Here is an 18,730-nt window from a genome sequence, read left to right on the forward strand (position 1 = left end):
CTAGGGTTTGACCATACTGATAAGTGGTAGGAACATAAACCTAATAAAGTGCTAGAAAGTGAGAAATATAAAATATTGTGGGATTTTAACATTTAGACTGACAGAGTAATACAAGCTAGAAGGCCTGATTTAGTAGTAGTAGACAAGAAGAATAGAAAGTGCCCGGTAATTGACTTTACGATCCCAAATAATGAAAAAAATATGAGAGGTATAGAAAAAATAGTACTAAGACCTAGCCATTAAGTTTCAGAGGCTATGTAAAGTGCAGGTAAAATGTATCCCTGTAGTTATTGGTTCATTAGGAACTATCCCTAAAGATTTGAACAGATGGACAGAGGAAATCGGTATAAAGCCTAGTTTAGTGCAGTTCCAGAAAACTATTATCAGGGATAGCTAGGATACTTAGGAAGGTTCTTGGCAGCTAAGGTTACTTGTTGTATTAGAGTTTTTTTTCCAGCAGTGTAATATGTTGTGCGTATATGCAATAATAATAATAATAATAATAATAATAATAATAATAATAATAATAATAATAATATAATAATAATAATAATAATAATAATAATAATAATAATAATAATAATAATAATAATATAGCCTCTGTAACTTAATGGCTAGGTCTTGGTACTTTGCTATTTTCTCTATAAGTACTACTTATTTCGCGCCAGTGTGTAAACTGACCAATCACGGCTTTCGGATAGGACCTTTCATTTGAGCCATCCTAACTCCATAAATAGACTGATTATTTGATGATTCACCGTCTTTCGGCTTAAGACCTTTAAGGTCTTGGTCGGAGACCACACAGAGCTTACTTAACTATGTTCCAGTTCGAAAGGCAGACGACAGCCAAGCCAACCATACTATGAAGACGCTATTGTAAACCAGTAACAGACAGAACGTCATCACCAACATCGTCTCTATCCTCGAAGATTTCAACTTGTACACAACAAGATAAATACAGATTCAACTCATGCTGTTAGTGTGAAAATCTCACCACGGAAAAACAGTTGCAGTATATATATCTGAAAGAATATCTATATCAAGAGAAAAATATGCACAACATGTGACTCAACTAATCTCAGCTCTGAGAATCTTGTATAGAACTCATTATCGTGTACTACATGAACTGGTAAAATAACTCTAAAATAACTCCATCTTAACTCAAATTGTTGAGACTTCTCTTATGCTCTGTTGTATTCGCATACACCTTATTATGTACTTCTGTCGCACACATGAACACACAGACACAAATATTATAAGCATGCATTGATGACACAACACTACGCTCATAATCACAAATCACTTTGTACACTGTGAATAAAATCTATCTTCTCTTTATAAAAGTAGAACGGTTTTTGGCGTCCTTTATTCATCTACTCTGGAACTGCATACAAACATGTATTATGGCTTATATATAACATTGTTATGTTATGTTGGGATGCGGCCGTGCGCTGTACAAGAGGAGAAATATGTCACCAAACTTCTCACGTACGGTCGTATTCTCACTCCAGCATGAACCTGAAACTGTGACCGGAAAAGATGATAACAGTACTCTGGGACATGCCAATCAACACCGATAAAGAAATCAAGGCAAACACGCCGGACATAATCATCAAAGATGGGAAGAATAAGAAATACATAATGATAGATGTGACAGTACCACCAGAGAGAAATGTGTCCATTAAAGAAGTTGAGAAGTTATTGAAGTACATAGACCTAGAAATAGAAGTGACCAAGACGTGGGGAATGAAAAGCAGCACAGAACCAGAGGTGATTGAAGCGTTAGGGCTAATTAAAAAGGGCCTTGATAAGCAGCTCAATAAACTCCCTTGCAGTGTTAACGTGGGAGAACTTCAGAAAATAGTGTTGCTGGGTTCCGAACACATTTTACGTCGAGTACTTTCCATGAGATGAGGACCTGCTGTGACCCTAGGTTCAAGGGATGACCCCGGTTCAGCAGAAGACAACGGACCATATTTTTCTATAAAAAAAATTTTGAAAACAAGAGAAATATCACTAAGAGATGGGCGAGGGAAGATGGATAGTGAAATACTGTATTAGAAGGAACAAAATAGCCTAATACTACTGAGGGTGAATGGCTCTACAGCCGGAAGCAAACAACTTCTTATCTCCAGCAAGAAGCTATTCTCTTTACCGAGAACAGTATTAGAAATATGAGAAAAATGAAGAGCAATTGGAAAGCAGCAGGATTTGATGGTGTGCAGGGTTTTGGGATGAAAATGTTCAATAGGTGCAATAAATAAATGCATTGATTGACGGAGCAGAATAAATTCCAGGGTGGTTGATCAAAGGACGAACAGTGTTGTGCGGGGAGAATGCATCGAAAAGAAATGATGCCAAAATTACAGGCCAATTTCTTGCCTCCCATTAATGTGTAAGTTACTGTCAGCATGGATTGCAGAAGAAACGTACAAATTTCTTGATGATAATGGCATTTTACCAATGGAAAAAAGAGGTTGTAGGATGAGATGCAAAGGTACTAAAGATCAATTATTGATAGACAAAATGGTAATGCAAGATTGTAAGCGTAGGAGCATAAATTTGGGAATGGTCTGGATTGATTACCGCAAAGCATACGATATGATTCCACATTCGTGGATCATTGCGTGCTTGGATGTGTTTGGATTTGTAAGGAATGTAGTATGTTTTCTTCATGGATGATTTGAAGTTATATGGCAAGAATAATTTGAGGTTGTATGGCAGGGATGAAGTACGAGGGAGTTCCTTGATGAACACGGTTCACTGTTTTAGTACTGTTTAGATGGAATTCAGAGTCAAGATGCGTGGTGTAATGAACCTGAAAAGAGGCAAGGTACAGTCCCTTGTAGGGATATAATTACCAAATAGAGAAGTGATGAAACAAATTGAAAAGGAAGGCTATAAGTATCTTGGCATACTAGAGTTCAATGAAATCATGGAGAAGGAAATGAAAGAACAACTGAAGAAAGAGTATTTCTGAAGACTAATATATGTGTTGCGCTCAAAATTGAATAAAATCCAAGCAGTAAATACATGGGCTATAGCATCACTTCGGTATGTAGCTGGAATCATAACTTGGTAAAAGAAAGAACCGATGAGTATGGATATGAAGGCACAGAAACTATTGGCAGTGCACGGAGTATTTCATCCAAAGAGTGACATAGTGTCCTGCTGAATAAAAAAGAAAGAACATGCATGATAATCGACATAGCATGTCCCAATGACAACAGGATCAATGAAAAAGAAGAAAAAATAGGCAACTATGATAATTTGAAGTGGGAAGGTTGTGGTCTATGAGGAGAGTAGATGTGATATCAATAGTAATTGGTGCACTTAGAAGTATCAGCACTCAACTACCAACATGGTTGAAAAAGATCAATGCAAGTGTGAAGGTAATACCTACAGAAACCAGCATTTCTTGGAACTGCAAGAATTCTCCGCAGGTTTATTGAAGCATGACTAGGAAAGAAGTGTCATCTTAGTCTGCAGGCTGTGGACAGTTGACACTTTCCACCATAGCCAGAAAAATAAGCTGTGAGTTTTCATCACATAACGATGATGATGATGATGATGATAATTCTAGATGAACAGAAAGGATGTAGGAAACAAAGCAGGCTAACAGAAGATCACTTATTAGTTGATAAAATGATAATTAGAAATTGTAGACGAAAATTGACGGGTCTGAATGTAGCATGGCCAGATTACAAAAAAAAAACAAAAACATATGACATGGTACCACGCAGTTGGATACGTAATTGGCATAACAAAAACATGGAGAAAATAGTTAATGAAAGTAAGAAACATTGGAATACTGAAATGATCGGAAGAAAACAAAAACTCGGAAAAGTGAACATCAGACATGGAATATTCCAAGGTGATAGCTTATCTCCATTACTATTCGTATTGGTCATGACACCGCTCACTTTGATACTACGAAAAGTTAAAATTGCTTACGATTTGGGAAAAGGAAGTGGTCAGATAAATCATCTCCTTTTCATGGATGATGTAAAGATTTATGCGAAAAATGAGAAACAGCTTGAAAGTCTTGTACATACTATCTGCATTTTCTCAAATGACATATGGAATTTGGGATAGAAAAGTGGCTATATTGAAAATGAAACGAGTAAGATTGGAAAGAAACCAGGTAATTGCAATGCCAAATGGGCAAACAATGAGAGCGGTTGAGAAATGACAATGGTGTAAGTACTTAGGAATACTGAAAGGAGAAGAGATAAAAAAAATGAAGAAATGAAACCAATTACCAGTAGGGAGTACTCAATGAGAATAAGAAAATTATTGCAGTCAAAGCTGAATTCCAAAAATCTTATTGAAGCAATAAATTCAAGAACAGTATCCTTAATCTGATATGGAGCTGGAATTATAGACTGGACCAGAAACGATATAAAGAAACTTGATGAGAGACCAGGGTGGAAGAGGCTTATTGGAAGTAGAAGAATGTGTACAGATTGAAGTAAAAAGTCTAGCTGAGTATTTACAGAGCAACACAGAAAAAACTACTTAAGGCAGTTAATAGAGAACAGGTGATAAAGCGCTTGATAGGAGAAAAGGACAAGAATGAAATACAAAGAGAGCACGAAGAATTAAAAAGAGAAACAGAACCTAATTGTTGCAGTCCATGATCAAGCGATAAAAACAACTTCAGAAAAAATATATAGAGAGAGAATGTGTCAGAAAAATGTAAAGCCTGTGGAACTTGGAACGGGACAGTGGCACACATCGTGGAGGAATGTCCAAATTGGCACAGGAAGACTATAAGAAATGGAGGCACGACTAGGTTGTAAAATTTATACAGTGGAAACTGTGCCAGAAATGGGCACTTGAAGCTGGAAACACATGCTACAATCATCGAGTCGAAAGAGTACTGGAGTCGGAGAAAAGTAAGATTTTGTGTGACTTTCCTATCCAAACGGACCAGAAATTAGAAGACAATTGATTAGACATAATGATTATAGATAAAAAAAAAAGCGAAGTTGCTTACTTGTCGATCCATCACGCCTGTTTGATTCCAGGATTGTAAAGAAAGAGGAAGAAAAACAAAGAAAATGCAACCCTTTAAAATTTGAAATGGGAAGAATTTAGAGCATGCGAACAGTAAAGGTCATACCTATAATAATTGGTGCATTGGGAATAGTAATCCAAGATATAGACAAATAGCTGAAGGAGATTGGAATAGAATCCCCGTTAGAGCTCCTACAGAAAGTTTGTCTCTTAGGGACAGCAAGGGTTATCAGGAGGGTTCTAAGCACTTGAAAGACTGCTGAAAACCTGTGGTTACCTAAGGTTACCGGTAGTAACCCGCTATCCACATAATTCCTACCAGGAATAAGATCGAGCTTGTGCCAAACCAAAATAATAATAATAATAATAATAATAATAATAATAATAATAATAATAATAATAATAATAATAATAATAATAATAATAATAATAATAATAATAATAATAATAAGCACCAGGTATGGATACAAAGTTTATAATACTATAATGAACCATCTATTTCATATGGACAATCTGAAGGTGTTCGCTAGAAATGACCAAGAGCTGGCTAACAACTGTTAAAGAGTTTAGGAATGACATCGGAATAGATTTGTCTTCGATAAATTTGTTAAAGCAACTTTTGTAAGAGGCAAGCTCAGACAAACAGTTTCCATTGAATAAGATATCGACGTTACCATCACGGAACTTGACTCACAAGAAAGTTATGAATACTTGGGGATAAACGAAGATGGTATACAACATGCTGCTATGAAGGAAAAATAATAAAGGGGTACTACGGGAGAATAAGAGCCATACTGAAAACTGGACTCAACTCGAAAAATCGCATCGAAGTAATTCACACTCTGGCACTTCCAGTAGTCCAATACAGCTTTAACATTGTTAACTGGAATGTTACGGAGCTCCAGCGCCTGCACACAAACTACTAACATCTAACAACATGCACCACCCAAAAGTAGATGTTGATTGTCTGTACCTACCTAGAAGTAATGGGAGAAGAGGAATGATACAGGTAGAACCGTGCTATAAGACCTCCACAATAGCAATGAACAGGTTGTTATTTAGTACAGACGACTGGATGCTGCGGCTCGTGTGCAAACGCGAAAGCAGCATAAAGTCACATTCTATTGTCAACGAAAGGGAACTTGGCATTAACACTGAATTAGATGAAGAACCTGAAACCACTGCCTCCAAACAAGCAAAACGGATCAAGTAGATTGCAAAAAAGAACGGCAGAAACAAATTGAGGAGCGGTGGAGTCAGAAGCCGCTTCATGGGCAGTATATACTTCGAAGCCGAAATGCTGATGTAGACTAAGCAACAATCCATCAGCGGCTGAGAAGCGCAGGACTGAAAGCAGATACTGGAGGTTTCATATTGGCGGCACAAGATCAAAGCTTGCTTACCAGAAACTACCGGGCTAACGTTCTTCAAAACGGTTCTGACCTACGAATACAAAGATCGCTACGCTAGGGTAGGACAGTATTTACATTGGAAAATATATAAACACTACAAAATTGGCACTTCTGCTTATTGGTATCAACATCATCCTGAGCCAGTTGCTGAAGGTAAAAATGTCAGTATCTTCTGGGATTTTTCAGTTAGCGCGGACAGAAGGATCCAGGCTAATCGACCACACATAATTATTAAAAACAAGTAAGAAAATACTAGTAGACTGATAAAAATATATCTGTAAATGAATTTGACAAATTAAGTAAATATAAGGACCTGGAAATTGAAATACAAAAGATGTGGCAACCCAAAGCAAGAACTGTTCCTGTTATTGTAGGTGCTCTAAGTATAATAAAAAAGGGATGTCAAAAGCAGCTAGAAAGCATCCCAGGTGAACCATATCTCAGAGAAATTCAAAAGATTGTGCTGACAAGTATGCCCGAACCCTTAGAAAAACCATATCAGTTTAAGTGACTGCGTTGCAATACATGAAGATATTTCGCCACTGCCCCTGTCATTTCCCCTCCCTCAGCTTTCAGTCATCTGTAACATTTCTTATCCTTCACTCGCCCTAGGGCGCTGATTGTGTCTCGGCAAGTGATTGTAATAAGCATGCAGATTAAAATTAAATAACAGTAGTAATAATAATAATAATGCAAAAGTATACAAAAAGACAAAAATGGAGGTATGATAACATAGTTAAGTGCATTCATTGGAGATTGTGTGAAAAATATGATCTTGAAAGGACGTTGAAATGGTATGAACATAAACCAGAAGACGTCTCTGAGAATAATTAGTATAAGACCTTGTGAGATCTTACAATCCAGTATGATTCAGTGGTTGAAACTCGGAGACCAGACATTGCTGTAGTTGATAAAATGATGAAGGAAACCAAGATCATAGATATTGTCATACCTAGAGCCGATGACAAAGAACTAGAAAAGATTGAAAAGTACAAGCCACTAAAAGATGAGGCTGCACGAATGTGGGCAGTGAAGAAAGTAACTGTCATCTGAGTAGTTACAGGGGCACTGGAGCATTAACTAGCAGAGTTGAGAAATTTGTTGGAGAAATTGTGATTGACATGAAAGTATAACATGCTCAGAAAACTGCTTTATTGGGAACAGCCAGAATTTTGAAACTGGTACGCGGAAAGAGATTCTGCGAGGCACTTGACAACAGGTTGTTGTCTGCTCTTACAGAATTAGCCGGAGCAAGTGGAATCAAGAGCTCTGAGAAGCGAAATGGAAATAATAATAATGGCTTCACATTTTGTCACAAAACCAGTTTTTTTTTCAAGGAGTTAATCGATTACATCGATGTTAAAAGTCGGAATTCCTTCTAATTTTGAGGAGAGGGGTTAGTCGATAACATCAACCCCTGTACTTGAATGCTACTTCAATTTTATTGACCCAAAAATTATGAAAGGTAAAGTTGACTTTAGTTGTATTTGAACTCAGAGAGCAAAAAGCCAAAATAAATGATGCTAAGCATTTTTTTTTTGGCATGCTAATGAGTCTGCCAGTTATAATTGTGGCTTCTCATTTAGGCGCAAAGCCAGGAATTCTGAGGAGTTGAAGTTCGTCAGTGCCATTAACCCGACAGAGCGTAAAATGCTACAAAATATGCTGCAAGACATTTTGGTCGAAGCTTTAACAATCTCCTACTGTCCATTGAAAACACTTCAAAATTGTTTGTAAAAAATTACGTATCCATTTGTAATAGACATGTATTTTGGATGTTTTCAATACACATACATATACACTTGTGAAATTAGGCAAATTTATTGTAGAAAATTACAATGTAGAATAACAAGTGAATTATTGACTGTAATCAAACTATATAATATTAGAAGAGTGATGAATACCATTTACTTATTTTCCTGTTTTCTTTTTATCATTTTTATTTAAACGCTCAAGCTCTCATTAGAAACATTCTTCATGTACATATTTCAATAAAGCATCCGTCATTATTGACGTCTCGTGTACTCTAGTATATAAATAAACACACGCACACACACACACACACACACACACACACACACACACACACACACACACATATATATATATATATACATACATATATGTGTACATAGATATGTATAGATGCACGCGAATCTATGTGAGCATGCGTGTGTGTGTGTGTGTGTGATCTTTGACACTGCTTTATTTAGAGCCTAAATTTCAGCACACTTCCACATCCACCCCCTTCAGAATTCACCAGAGCCAGTAGAGTACCCTTGGGTAGTTCTTGTAAAACTTGTAAGGTATCCCACTCGGATCTTGGGCTGAACCTGCTTTTACTTTCTTGAACACTCACTGTACTCTTTCCATTTGAGCTCCTTTCCAACAAATTCCAAAGCTGGTGCAGGCAAATTGATCAAGACTTGCGGTAGCCCGGGTCTTGGTCCCTAGATTAATCACTGAAGATACCTACATTTAAGTGACTGTCGATCTCACTTCTTCAGCAGAGGAGTTGGCGGCTACATTCTTGTTCCTGTAGCTGTTTCGTAAATACCCATGGGCTTACTAGGAAAGCACATTGCTTTCTGGCTCTTCCCTTTCATCGTTAGCTGTATTACTCATCTTTCCTCAAAGTCATCGGCTTCTAGTTGAGGATATCTTACAGCTTCGTGAGAGGCTGTGTCTCCTTCTTCCTGCCTTTATCTGCCGTCTAAAGTCCTTCAGTTCCTTCCTTGCCTGGTAGATCTCACTGGTGGTTCTGGTTCTCATGGGGTGAAGAAGTTTTACTGCGTTATTCTCTTCCAGCTCGAAACTTTCAGGTGCGAAAGAAATAATGATGGTGACCATTGTGTTGGCGACGATCAGTATTAATCTTGGCCGTTTCTTGCAAACTGGAATGAAATTAGAGCCACTGCTCCTTCGTGTGAGCTTGGGGGTATTTTTACCGACGATGCTCTATTACTTTGTGTAGATCTGGGACTTGTGATTTCTGGAGGTACAAAAGCTTTCATTTGACTCTGTGTTTGGCTCTGTCTGTCTCTCCTTCCCTACTCTCTCTCTCTCTGTCTTTGTCTCCTTGTCTCTCTCTCCCTCCCTCCCTCCTCCCTATATATATATTATATATATATATATACACACACACACATACATACATACATACATACATACATACATACATACATACATACATACATACATACATATATTGCCATGCTAGCAGAGAACTTGCATTACTTCACACATATGTGTGGTGTGTATTAAGGCAACGTTTGACCATGAAGCCATATAGATTACAAATTGTACAAGCTCTTCTTAGAGGACATAGAAGATGACAGTATTTTGCTGTGGTTGATCTTTAGTGATGAAGCTACTTTTCATCTAAGCGGTAAAGTTAACTGCCATAACGTGCGCTTGTGGAGACTCCAGAATTCCCATGAAATCGTAGAACATGAACGAAATTCACCAAAAGTTAACATTGTTTGTGCGCTTTCACAAACCCAGATTTATGACCCGTACTTTTTTGAGGGGATACGTTAAGGAATATGTTTTTGTTCCTCCTTTAACTCGTGATCTTGATGAGCTTAAAACAGGATAGCAGCAGCAATTGCTTCAATCAACGAAGACACTTTGTCAAGTGTTTCGTATGCATTTTGCTATCACCTTCATGTCGTCCGTGTGTGGCTGGTGGAGGGCACATAGAAGTTTGTAATAATGTTTCTGAAACTTTATAATTTTGTATTTCGTACTCTGTTTCATTTTTGTAAAGCATTTTCTTCAATAAATATGGCAGTTTAAACTGGGTTATTCTTTTTGAAACAGCCTGTATATACACATACACATATATCCAAAAGGGGTTTTCAACCCAATATTTACATGCTAATATAATAGCTTCATCTGTGTGCTTCGAGAATTACAAAAAGTATAAAAAAGAATTATTTCATGGTTTCTCGAATGTTTATACAAATTTTATGATGTCAGAAATGTATATATATATATATATATGCATGTGTGTGTGACTTCATTCTTTATCCGTTGTGCAGGAGCTAGATGCAAAGTCTGCACGGAGTGCGGCTTATAAGCGAGTTATATATAAGTTGTAGGCTCTACAGAGGGACGGGCCTGCGAACCCTCTGAGTCACTCCTAAGTGGGATCACGCCTTGCTTGCTACCCCTTTCTTCGGCATAACTCCACAAAAACGTGCATGTATGTATGTATGTATGTATGTATGTATGTATGTATGGATGGATGGATGGATGTATATACGTACTAACATACATGTATACATGCATAGAGACAATGATGCTAATACTGTTTGGGTTCGAAATGCAAAATATTATGTATATCAAACCCAAGCAGTTTCCTTTGTTTATTTGCTTCATTATCTCCATAGCTGCTCGCCTGGATTCCTCTTATAACCATGCTTTATTCCGCAGACTTGGTCCTCGGTAAAGTTTTCGGAGTATAAGTTCAAATCATTTGAGCCCAACTAAGTGCTTCTCTACTGAGAATCTCTGGAGCTGACCTGTTGACTCTACACACACACACACACACACACACACACACACACACACACACACACACACACACACACACACACACATACATACATACATACATACATACATACATACATACATATGTATACATTCATACAAACATACTCACATACATATATATACACACATACGTACACACACATACATTCATACACACATACCATGGGTGTCGACGACTTGGTATCACGTGTGATTACATTGTGTGGGCCCACGATAATGAACGTATACACCCATATGTAAAGACTAAGACTGCTCCCCCTAGACACGGACGTTACACCAAAGAAGCATGGGGCTATGCAAGGGATCGACTCATCAAAACTGCTCTCGCCTACAATGAAACCCCAAAACTGGGAATCATAAAAGCGGTGATATATATTAATGCCGCCGAGACACATGATACCTCTACTGGCTTCAATGAATATGGTTACAAGGAATATGGTTACAAGAATTTCGAGTTTTGCTTTCACTGGAAAAAAATCGAGCGCGGAAAAGTACGAAGATATCAAATGTTTTAGTGACAAACGCTACTGCGACGCAAATGACATTCTGTAAACATTTGAAGTCGTTTAACTGACAAAAGAAAAAAATAAATAAAATAAAAATATAAAAGAAAGAGTCAAAGAACTACAAAACACTGGCGGTTTCTAATAAGAATATTTCGGTCTGTGCATGTATGTGCATATGTAAATACACACAGACATCCACATGTGTATATACACATACATCTTAACTTATTCACACGCACGCAGACACATATATATGCATATATACTTATGCAAGTATATATATATATATATATATATATATATATATACAGACATACATTCACACATCTATATATATGAGTAAAAAACAGAATCATGTATATATATGTATATATGCATGTGTGTGTGAATATATATATATATATTATATATATATATATATAATATATATATATATATAGCGAAAAAGAGAGAGAGAGAGACAGACAGACAGACAGAGTCTGAAGAACTGTCCACAAGGCTTTGGCTTGTAACACTGTATAAAATTTGCTAACTTATATATATGTTTATATATAAGAGTGTATAAAGATTTATACAGAGAGAGAAAACCCTTGACAGGACTTCTTACACGCTAAAAGGGCAGTGTTTGGGTTTAACTGCCCTTTTTAGCATGCAGGAAGTCCTGACAAGGGTCTTCTCTCTGTGTATAAATCTTTATACACTCTTATATATAAAGATATGTTGTCTTGACTTTTATTACGCATGCAAACCACTGGTAATAAATTATTCTAATTTTTTACCCCCATAATTTACACAGTATATATATATATATATATATATATATATATATAATATATATATATATATATATCACTATCACGTGACCGACCAGACCATCAGATGTTTTACACATCGCTAGTCACAATGCGTTCGCACTGTTTTAGCCTTCAAATGACGCCACCCCGCTGGCTAAGCGAGCAGGCCAACAGAAGAAAGAGTGGGAGAAAGTGTGGTGAAAGATTACAGCAGGGATCACCACCCTCTGCCGGAGCCTCGTGGAGCTTTTAGGTGTTTTCGCTCAATAAATACTCACCATATATCCCATCAATTTTGTTAAAAATGGAGGAGACAAGTTTAAACTTCTTATAAATTTTAACAACTTGTTTCCTCCATTTTTAACAAAATTGATGGGATATATGGAACTGCATTCCATAAGTTTAGCATACATTATATATAATCGCTTATACTTCTCCAATGCACAAAATATTAAAATTTTTTTTACACAATTCCTAATATTTCATTATAAAAATACAGTAGAATTTTTAAACATAGAATGGCTATGGAGGTCCAGTAGAGCTAAATAGGAATCAAAGGGGTCCACAGATAAAAAAAAAATGGTTGAAAACCACTGGACTGCATAAAGAAATTAACATGACATTGTGTGCAGTGCTGTGTGGTTCGACTGCACTCGCTGCAACGAATTCGGGCCAGGATTACAAACGATCGGCTGACCGATCGAGATTAACGAACATCATCATCCAGCAAATGTTCGGCTATGTTTATAAGATCTGATGAAGAGTATGGGCAAATACTTGTTAACGAGTCGCTAGCATCGTGGATATCCGTAATAAAAGGAAGATACGGCTATGACAGCATCACATAGTCTTATTTGGTCATAGCGTAAATGTTGCCAAAAGAACAAGCTAATACTCAGATCGTTGGGTGTTACAAGCGGTTAGAAAAGCGGTTCTACTTAAAAACAAAGGTCCCACTTAAATACAGAGGTCCCGACGCATCTACGTAACGATATAAAGGGATGGGGAGTAATCTAGTTTTATTAAAACTACTGCGACTTCACATAAGTGGTACTTGTGTAAGTTGAAATAGATATATTTCATATTAGAACGATCCGGAGAAGTTGGTAGATTTTTCAAAAGTCATGGTGTGTTACGAAGTATTTCAAATGTACGCTGTGTGGACGTGTAATGACACATTGCTGATACAAGCACAAAAGATGATCACAATATCATACAATAGGCGAAGGTAAAGCGCGTGCACACCACCCAACCCTAAAACTGACACTAACCCTAAAAACTAACCTTAAAACTAAACCTAAAAACTAGCACTAAAACTAACCCTGAAAATTAACTCTAGAACTACCCCTAACCCTAAAACTAACCCTAACGAGTGTGGCACTGTTAAAACATCAATTTAAATACAGATGATGTTGTAGGGAAAAAGATCAGAGTAAAAACAGACGATATTGTGGGGCCCCTTACATCATTAAAAGTAGTTTTGGTAAAACTAGATTACTTCCCCTTCATATCGTTACGCAGATGCATCGGGACCTCTGTATTAAAGTAGTGCCTATATGGTACCTCTGTATTTAGTGTCTATAAGCTTTCTTCACCACGGCTAATGATTCCAAGTATATACATCACATTCAGTGGTCTTACAGCGGGTTACTTCACAATCTTGAGTTTTTCTGCTTCACAACCACTATTTGCCAGACATATTAAACCGATGCTGATTTAATCTATACTTATGATGGATATTCCTTTTGTCTTGCTGGGTTCCCGGAAATCTTCCTCACAAGGACTTCTTTTGTCATATGTATTTTCAATGTGACTTTTCACATAAACGGCTTCTCATACAATAAGTTTGTAAATATATTTTATACAATGTTTTTTTTTTATTTTGTTTTCTCCCATTCTAATGCAAGAAACATCTCTCCCATAATTAGTTATTTATTTAGAAAATGTATTCATATAAACACTGTTTAACCCTAACCCACACATGTATATATGTTTGTATATATGTCATTATTCAGTTTATTTCAAGATTTCTTGTCTATAGAGAAAGAACCAGTTTCTAACCTACATCCAAGGTTCTTTCATTGGAATTTCAACATCCAACAACAGGGTGTTTTTGTATGTATGTATGTATGTATGTATGTATGTATGTATGTATGTATGTATGTATGTATGTACGTATGTATGTATGTATGTGCAGATTTGTGTGTTTTATGTATGTATTTTCATGCATAGAGTTTCATATCTAGACATACTCATATATATTTAAATGATAAACTTCTGGAAAGTTTTACAAATTTTTACAGTTCCAGTGATGGTTTGGATCTGTAGCCTTCGAATTAGTTTTCTCCTTTCTGGTTTTGAGAAGCTAATTTCCACAACTGTGCACAGTTTTTCTTCTCTATCGCAAATCATTATATCAGGTCTGTTTTATTGAGGTTTTCACGGATACATTCCACCAATATTCCTTTTCATTATGAGTTCTTTACGTTCTGAATTCAAATTCCGCCTAGGTCGACTTTGCCTTTCATCCATTCGGGGTCGGTAAATTAAGTACCAGTTGCGTACAGGGGTCAATTTAATCGACTGGCCCCCTCCCCTCCAAATTTCGGGCCTTGTGCCTAGAGTAGAAAAGATTCCTTTTCATTTTCTGTGGCTATGGCTTCTACCATATTGTGGGTTTTTATTTCTTTGTCCTGGGGATTATACTTCCGACGGATTTCCTTATAGTGTCCTAGCTACAACGTCATGTCTCATCGGTAGATAATACCGTGATGACGTTTTCGGATAACTGCTTATGATGTGGGTGATATCTTCAATGCGACCTCCATCGGTTGTCACATTTTACGGCATTTGCCGCATCTCTATCCCTTTTGTGCATCAGGTACCCTGGTTGATATTTTCCTATTCCTGGATTGCAAATGCATACCCTTCAAAGTGGGGGATAATAATCCGGCTATTCGTCCATTATAAACTGCTTTGATGATCGATGTTACTATCATTATAGAGCTTTCTACCAACATATCCATGCATAGTCTTCTGCATATATAGGCTCATCCTTTCATCTGATGATATGTTGCGGTAGAGTCGTGCGACTTCTTTGGGCACGTATTCTAGTTATCAGACAAGGAGCTGATGTTATCAGCTTCATGTATGCAAACTTGGTCAAAGGATGCACTCCGACGCTTAGTGGTTTAAAGATGTTGCCGAAGCGATCTTCGGCAACATGCGACATTCAAAGGCATTTTGGATCGATGTTAAGCCTCTGCCTCCTTGTTTACGTTTTAGATAGAGGCGGTCTACACCACTGTTTATGTGGAAATTAATATGGTGATGAATTAATCTAATAGCTAAGGGAACTCCTTTATTCTCTCCGGACGCGAGACAATATGAAAATAAAAATCTGATTTCTTTTGCAATATTTGAATATATGAACAATTACTTTTGAAGGTTCTCGGATATTAACAGAAATCCAAATAACAAAGGAAATACTTTGAGTTAACATTTTATAATTACACTTCATACATATTTTCTGATTTTTCTTTTAATGGATTGATAATGGATTAAAGGATAACAACAACAGGTATACTTGAAATTTATCTTCGATTTAATAAGATGGATGTTTAATTGAGTATGTACATATATATAAATAACTTTCAAAGACTTTTGAAGAATTTTAAAGAGTTAATGATATTAGTTACAGTATATTCGGAAACAATAAATCTGAATATCCACGAGTAGAATTACGAATTATAATACAAGTTCGGTTAAGCATAGAATTTTGAAAACATACATTTTATAATTTGAATATAACATTTAGATAATGCGGTTGATCAGTAAAGAATGTAAACCTATTTAACATCAATACATAATGTTTAGTGTCCGGAATTTTGTTATTCCAAAATTATCAATAAATATTTACTTACAAATTGTGGAGTTTGGTCTTACAGGTTTGCGGTAAAAGTCAACAAACATCTCTACTGTAATGTCACTTCTTAGAAGAACAAAAAATGTAAAACAAATAATCTTTTTTCTTGGCCTTTTTGCTTTCTTCTTTTAGATTAGACACATCTCAGCATATCAGTTAACAGTGTTTGTTTTTTTTTAGGTTATTTTCTGATTCAAGTGCCGTTTTTTTCTTGAGTTTTCGAAGAAACTTCGCCATATATGTTAACTTTCCATTTTTATTTTTTAAAAAGTATTACGTTTGTATATTCGATCAAACGCTTTGAACGCCTTAACGGTTCAACCACGTCAAATAATGTTCAAAGTAAGACGCCATAATCACACTGGAATTGCAGTCAAAGAACGATCTATAAACGACTGATTCTTCAGTTGCATCACAACAGTTGTTTTATTAAAAAAGACTTTATTTAAGATTTAGGTACAAAACTATGAACGATTATACTTTTAGATATAAATTTGATTTGCTGCACACAATTTATTTACTTTTATTGATATATTTATATATGAAATGATGTTTATCTTTCGAATACTTATCTTTATTGTCAAAATATTCTAACTGGTGATAATTCTAGTTATTATAAAGAACATAAGACGAATATAAAAGATGTATACATCATCTACGCTGTACAGAAAACTGAGGGAACGACTTGGCGGCTCATTCCAGGTGTTTTAAATATTCCGTTTCATTTAACGTTGTTAATTCTTTCGTTTCTTTCTGTGTGAGCTGATAAGTCGAAACCCTATAAATAATATAGGGTTTGATTCAAGGCCAGCAGTTATAGGGAAAGTGGGAAAATTGATTACATCAACCATGGCGCTTAACAGATAGTAATTTACCAACCCCAAAAGGATGAAAGGCATATATATATATATATATATATATTATATATATATATATATATAATATATATATATATATATATATATATATATATTATATATATATATATATATATATAATATATATATATATATATTCTGATAACCCAGAATTTTGTCTCAAATCCAAAATCTTCCGTAATATTCCAAAAGCCCAATTCAATTTGAACACTAAATAGTTGTGTTATACACAGAGTATAATTCTCCCTTATATTATAACGTGAATAAGTAAGGCAAGGACCGCTTTTCACCTGTTACAGAAAGTATGGAGCGCAAGTGTAATTTCAATAAAGAACAAAATAATAATTTTTAACACTACCGTAAAAGCGGTGTTATTGTATGGGACTGAGACATGGCGAACAACAGTTAAGTCAAATAAGCAAATACAATCATTCATCAACAGATGCTTGCGTAGTATACTTAAAATTAAATGGCCCGAACACATAAGCAATATGGAAAAGAACAAATGAAGTTTCGATTAGGGAGCAAATATTTAAGAAAAAGTGGAAGTGGATTGGTAGCACAATTAGAAAAGACACACCAAATGTAGCGGAAAGTGCTTTACAGTGGAAACCGGATGGATATAGAAGGAGAGGTAGACCTAAGAACTCGGGGCGGAGATCAACACAAAGGGAACTAGAGAAAGGGGGACATTCATAGCAGAGCCAAAAATTATGCGATATGGAATTCAACTATAAGTGGTCTATACTCCGCGTTGGAAGGTTAAAAGCATAAATAAAAAAAATTCTCCCTGTTCATTATGTGTGTGTGTGTGTGTGTGTGTGTGTGTGTGTGTGATGAGTGCTACAAAATGTGTGTGTGTGTGTGTGTATGTATGTATGTATGCATGTATGTATGTATGTATGTATGTATGTATGTATGTATGTATGTATGTATGTATGAATGTGTGTGTGTGATGTGGTGAGTGCTACTAAGTTGCCGGTAAGCTGTTCTGTCCTGTTCTTTCGGTTGAAGTGTTTTAAATCTGTTACGAATATTTCAACCGAAAAAAGTTGTAAGACTTTTATATATACATTTGTGTCAGTCTGTATGAAAGCGCACAAACGCTGCTGCCTCAATAAAATAATTGACATATTAGAATATACTTAGTAATACTGTTCTCATAATTTATCTTTACTTTATTGACTTTACGATAAAATATGATAGAGCAAAACATTTCCGCTAACACATAAATACAGACAGCCAAACAAACAACACACACACACTCACACACTACTAAATCCTCTCATTAGAAGACACTTGCTCAAGGTGCCTCACAGTGTGACTGAACCCGGAACCATGTGGTTGGAAAACAAGCTTCTTACTACACAGCCACACCTGCACCTATACCCTATTAGAGGTCGATAAAGTACAATACCAGTCAAATATTTGTGTCAATGCATTCAACTGACCACTCAACGCTTTAAAATTGTTGGTCTTGTACTAAAATTTGAAACAGACATTATTTTTATTTGGCAGAAACACTCTACCGATTAAAACAATAACGTGCATATACTCATGCATTAAGTTCTGTTCACTCTGTCTGTTCTACTAAAAGGGTTAAGACCCCCTTCAGTCATGATTGACCATGGGATTG

At 36.1% G+C, this 18,730-nt stretch overlaps 2 protein-coding genes across 2 annotated transcripts in view; one reads left to right on the top strand and one right to left on the bottom strand.

Moving 5' to 3' along the window:
* LOC115217671 overlaps window positions 1-16,532 on the bottom strand; it is a 337,402-nt gene extending 320,870 nt beyond the window's left edge. The window contains exon 1 of the mRNA XM_036507562.1: window positions 16,215-16,532. The gene's annotated coding sequence lies outside the window, so the exon portion shown is untranslated. The remainder of the gene's footprint in view (window positions 1-16,214) is intronic.
* On the top strand, window positions 3,772-7,484 carry LOC115217674. The gene is made up of 2 exons (XM_029787425.1): window positions 3,772-4,047; window positions 7,296-7,484. Exons 1-2 carry the CDS (start codon window positions 3,772-3,774, stop codon window positions 7,482-7,484), a joined length of 465 nt encoding a protein of 154 aa, XP_029643285.1.
* Window positions 16,533-18,730: the final 2,198 nt, after the last annotated feature.

The sequence above is a fragment of the Octopus sinensis genome, linkage group LG11, assembly GCF_006345805.1.
Source record: "Octopus sinensis linkage group LG11, ASM634580v1, whole genome shotgun sequence".
In the NCBI taxonomy this organism is placed as follows: Eukaryota; Metazoa; Mollusca; class Cephalopoda; order Octopoda; family Octopodidae; genus Octopus; species Octopus sinensis.

Coding starts and splice junctions, on each gene's coding strand:
- LOC115217674 (XM_029787425.1), top strand. CDS start 3,772: ATGGAGAAAATAGTTAATGAAAGTAAGAAACATTGGAATACTGAAATG. Junction 4,048..7,295: donor AGAAACAGCTTGAAAGTCTT/GTACATACTATC, acceptor CTTACAATCCAG/TATGATTCAGTGGTTGAAAC.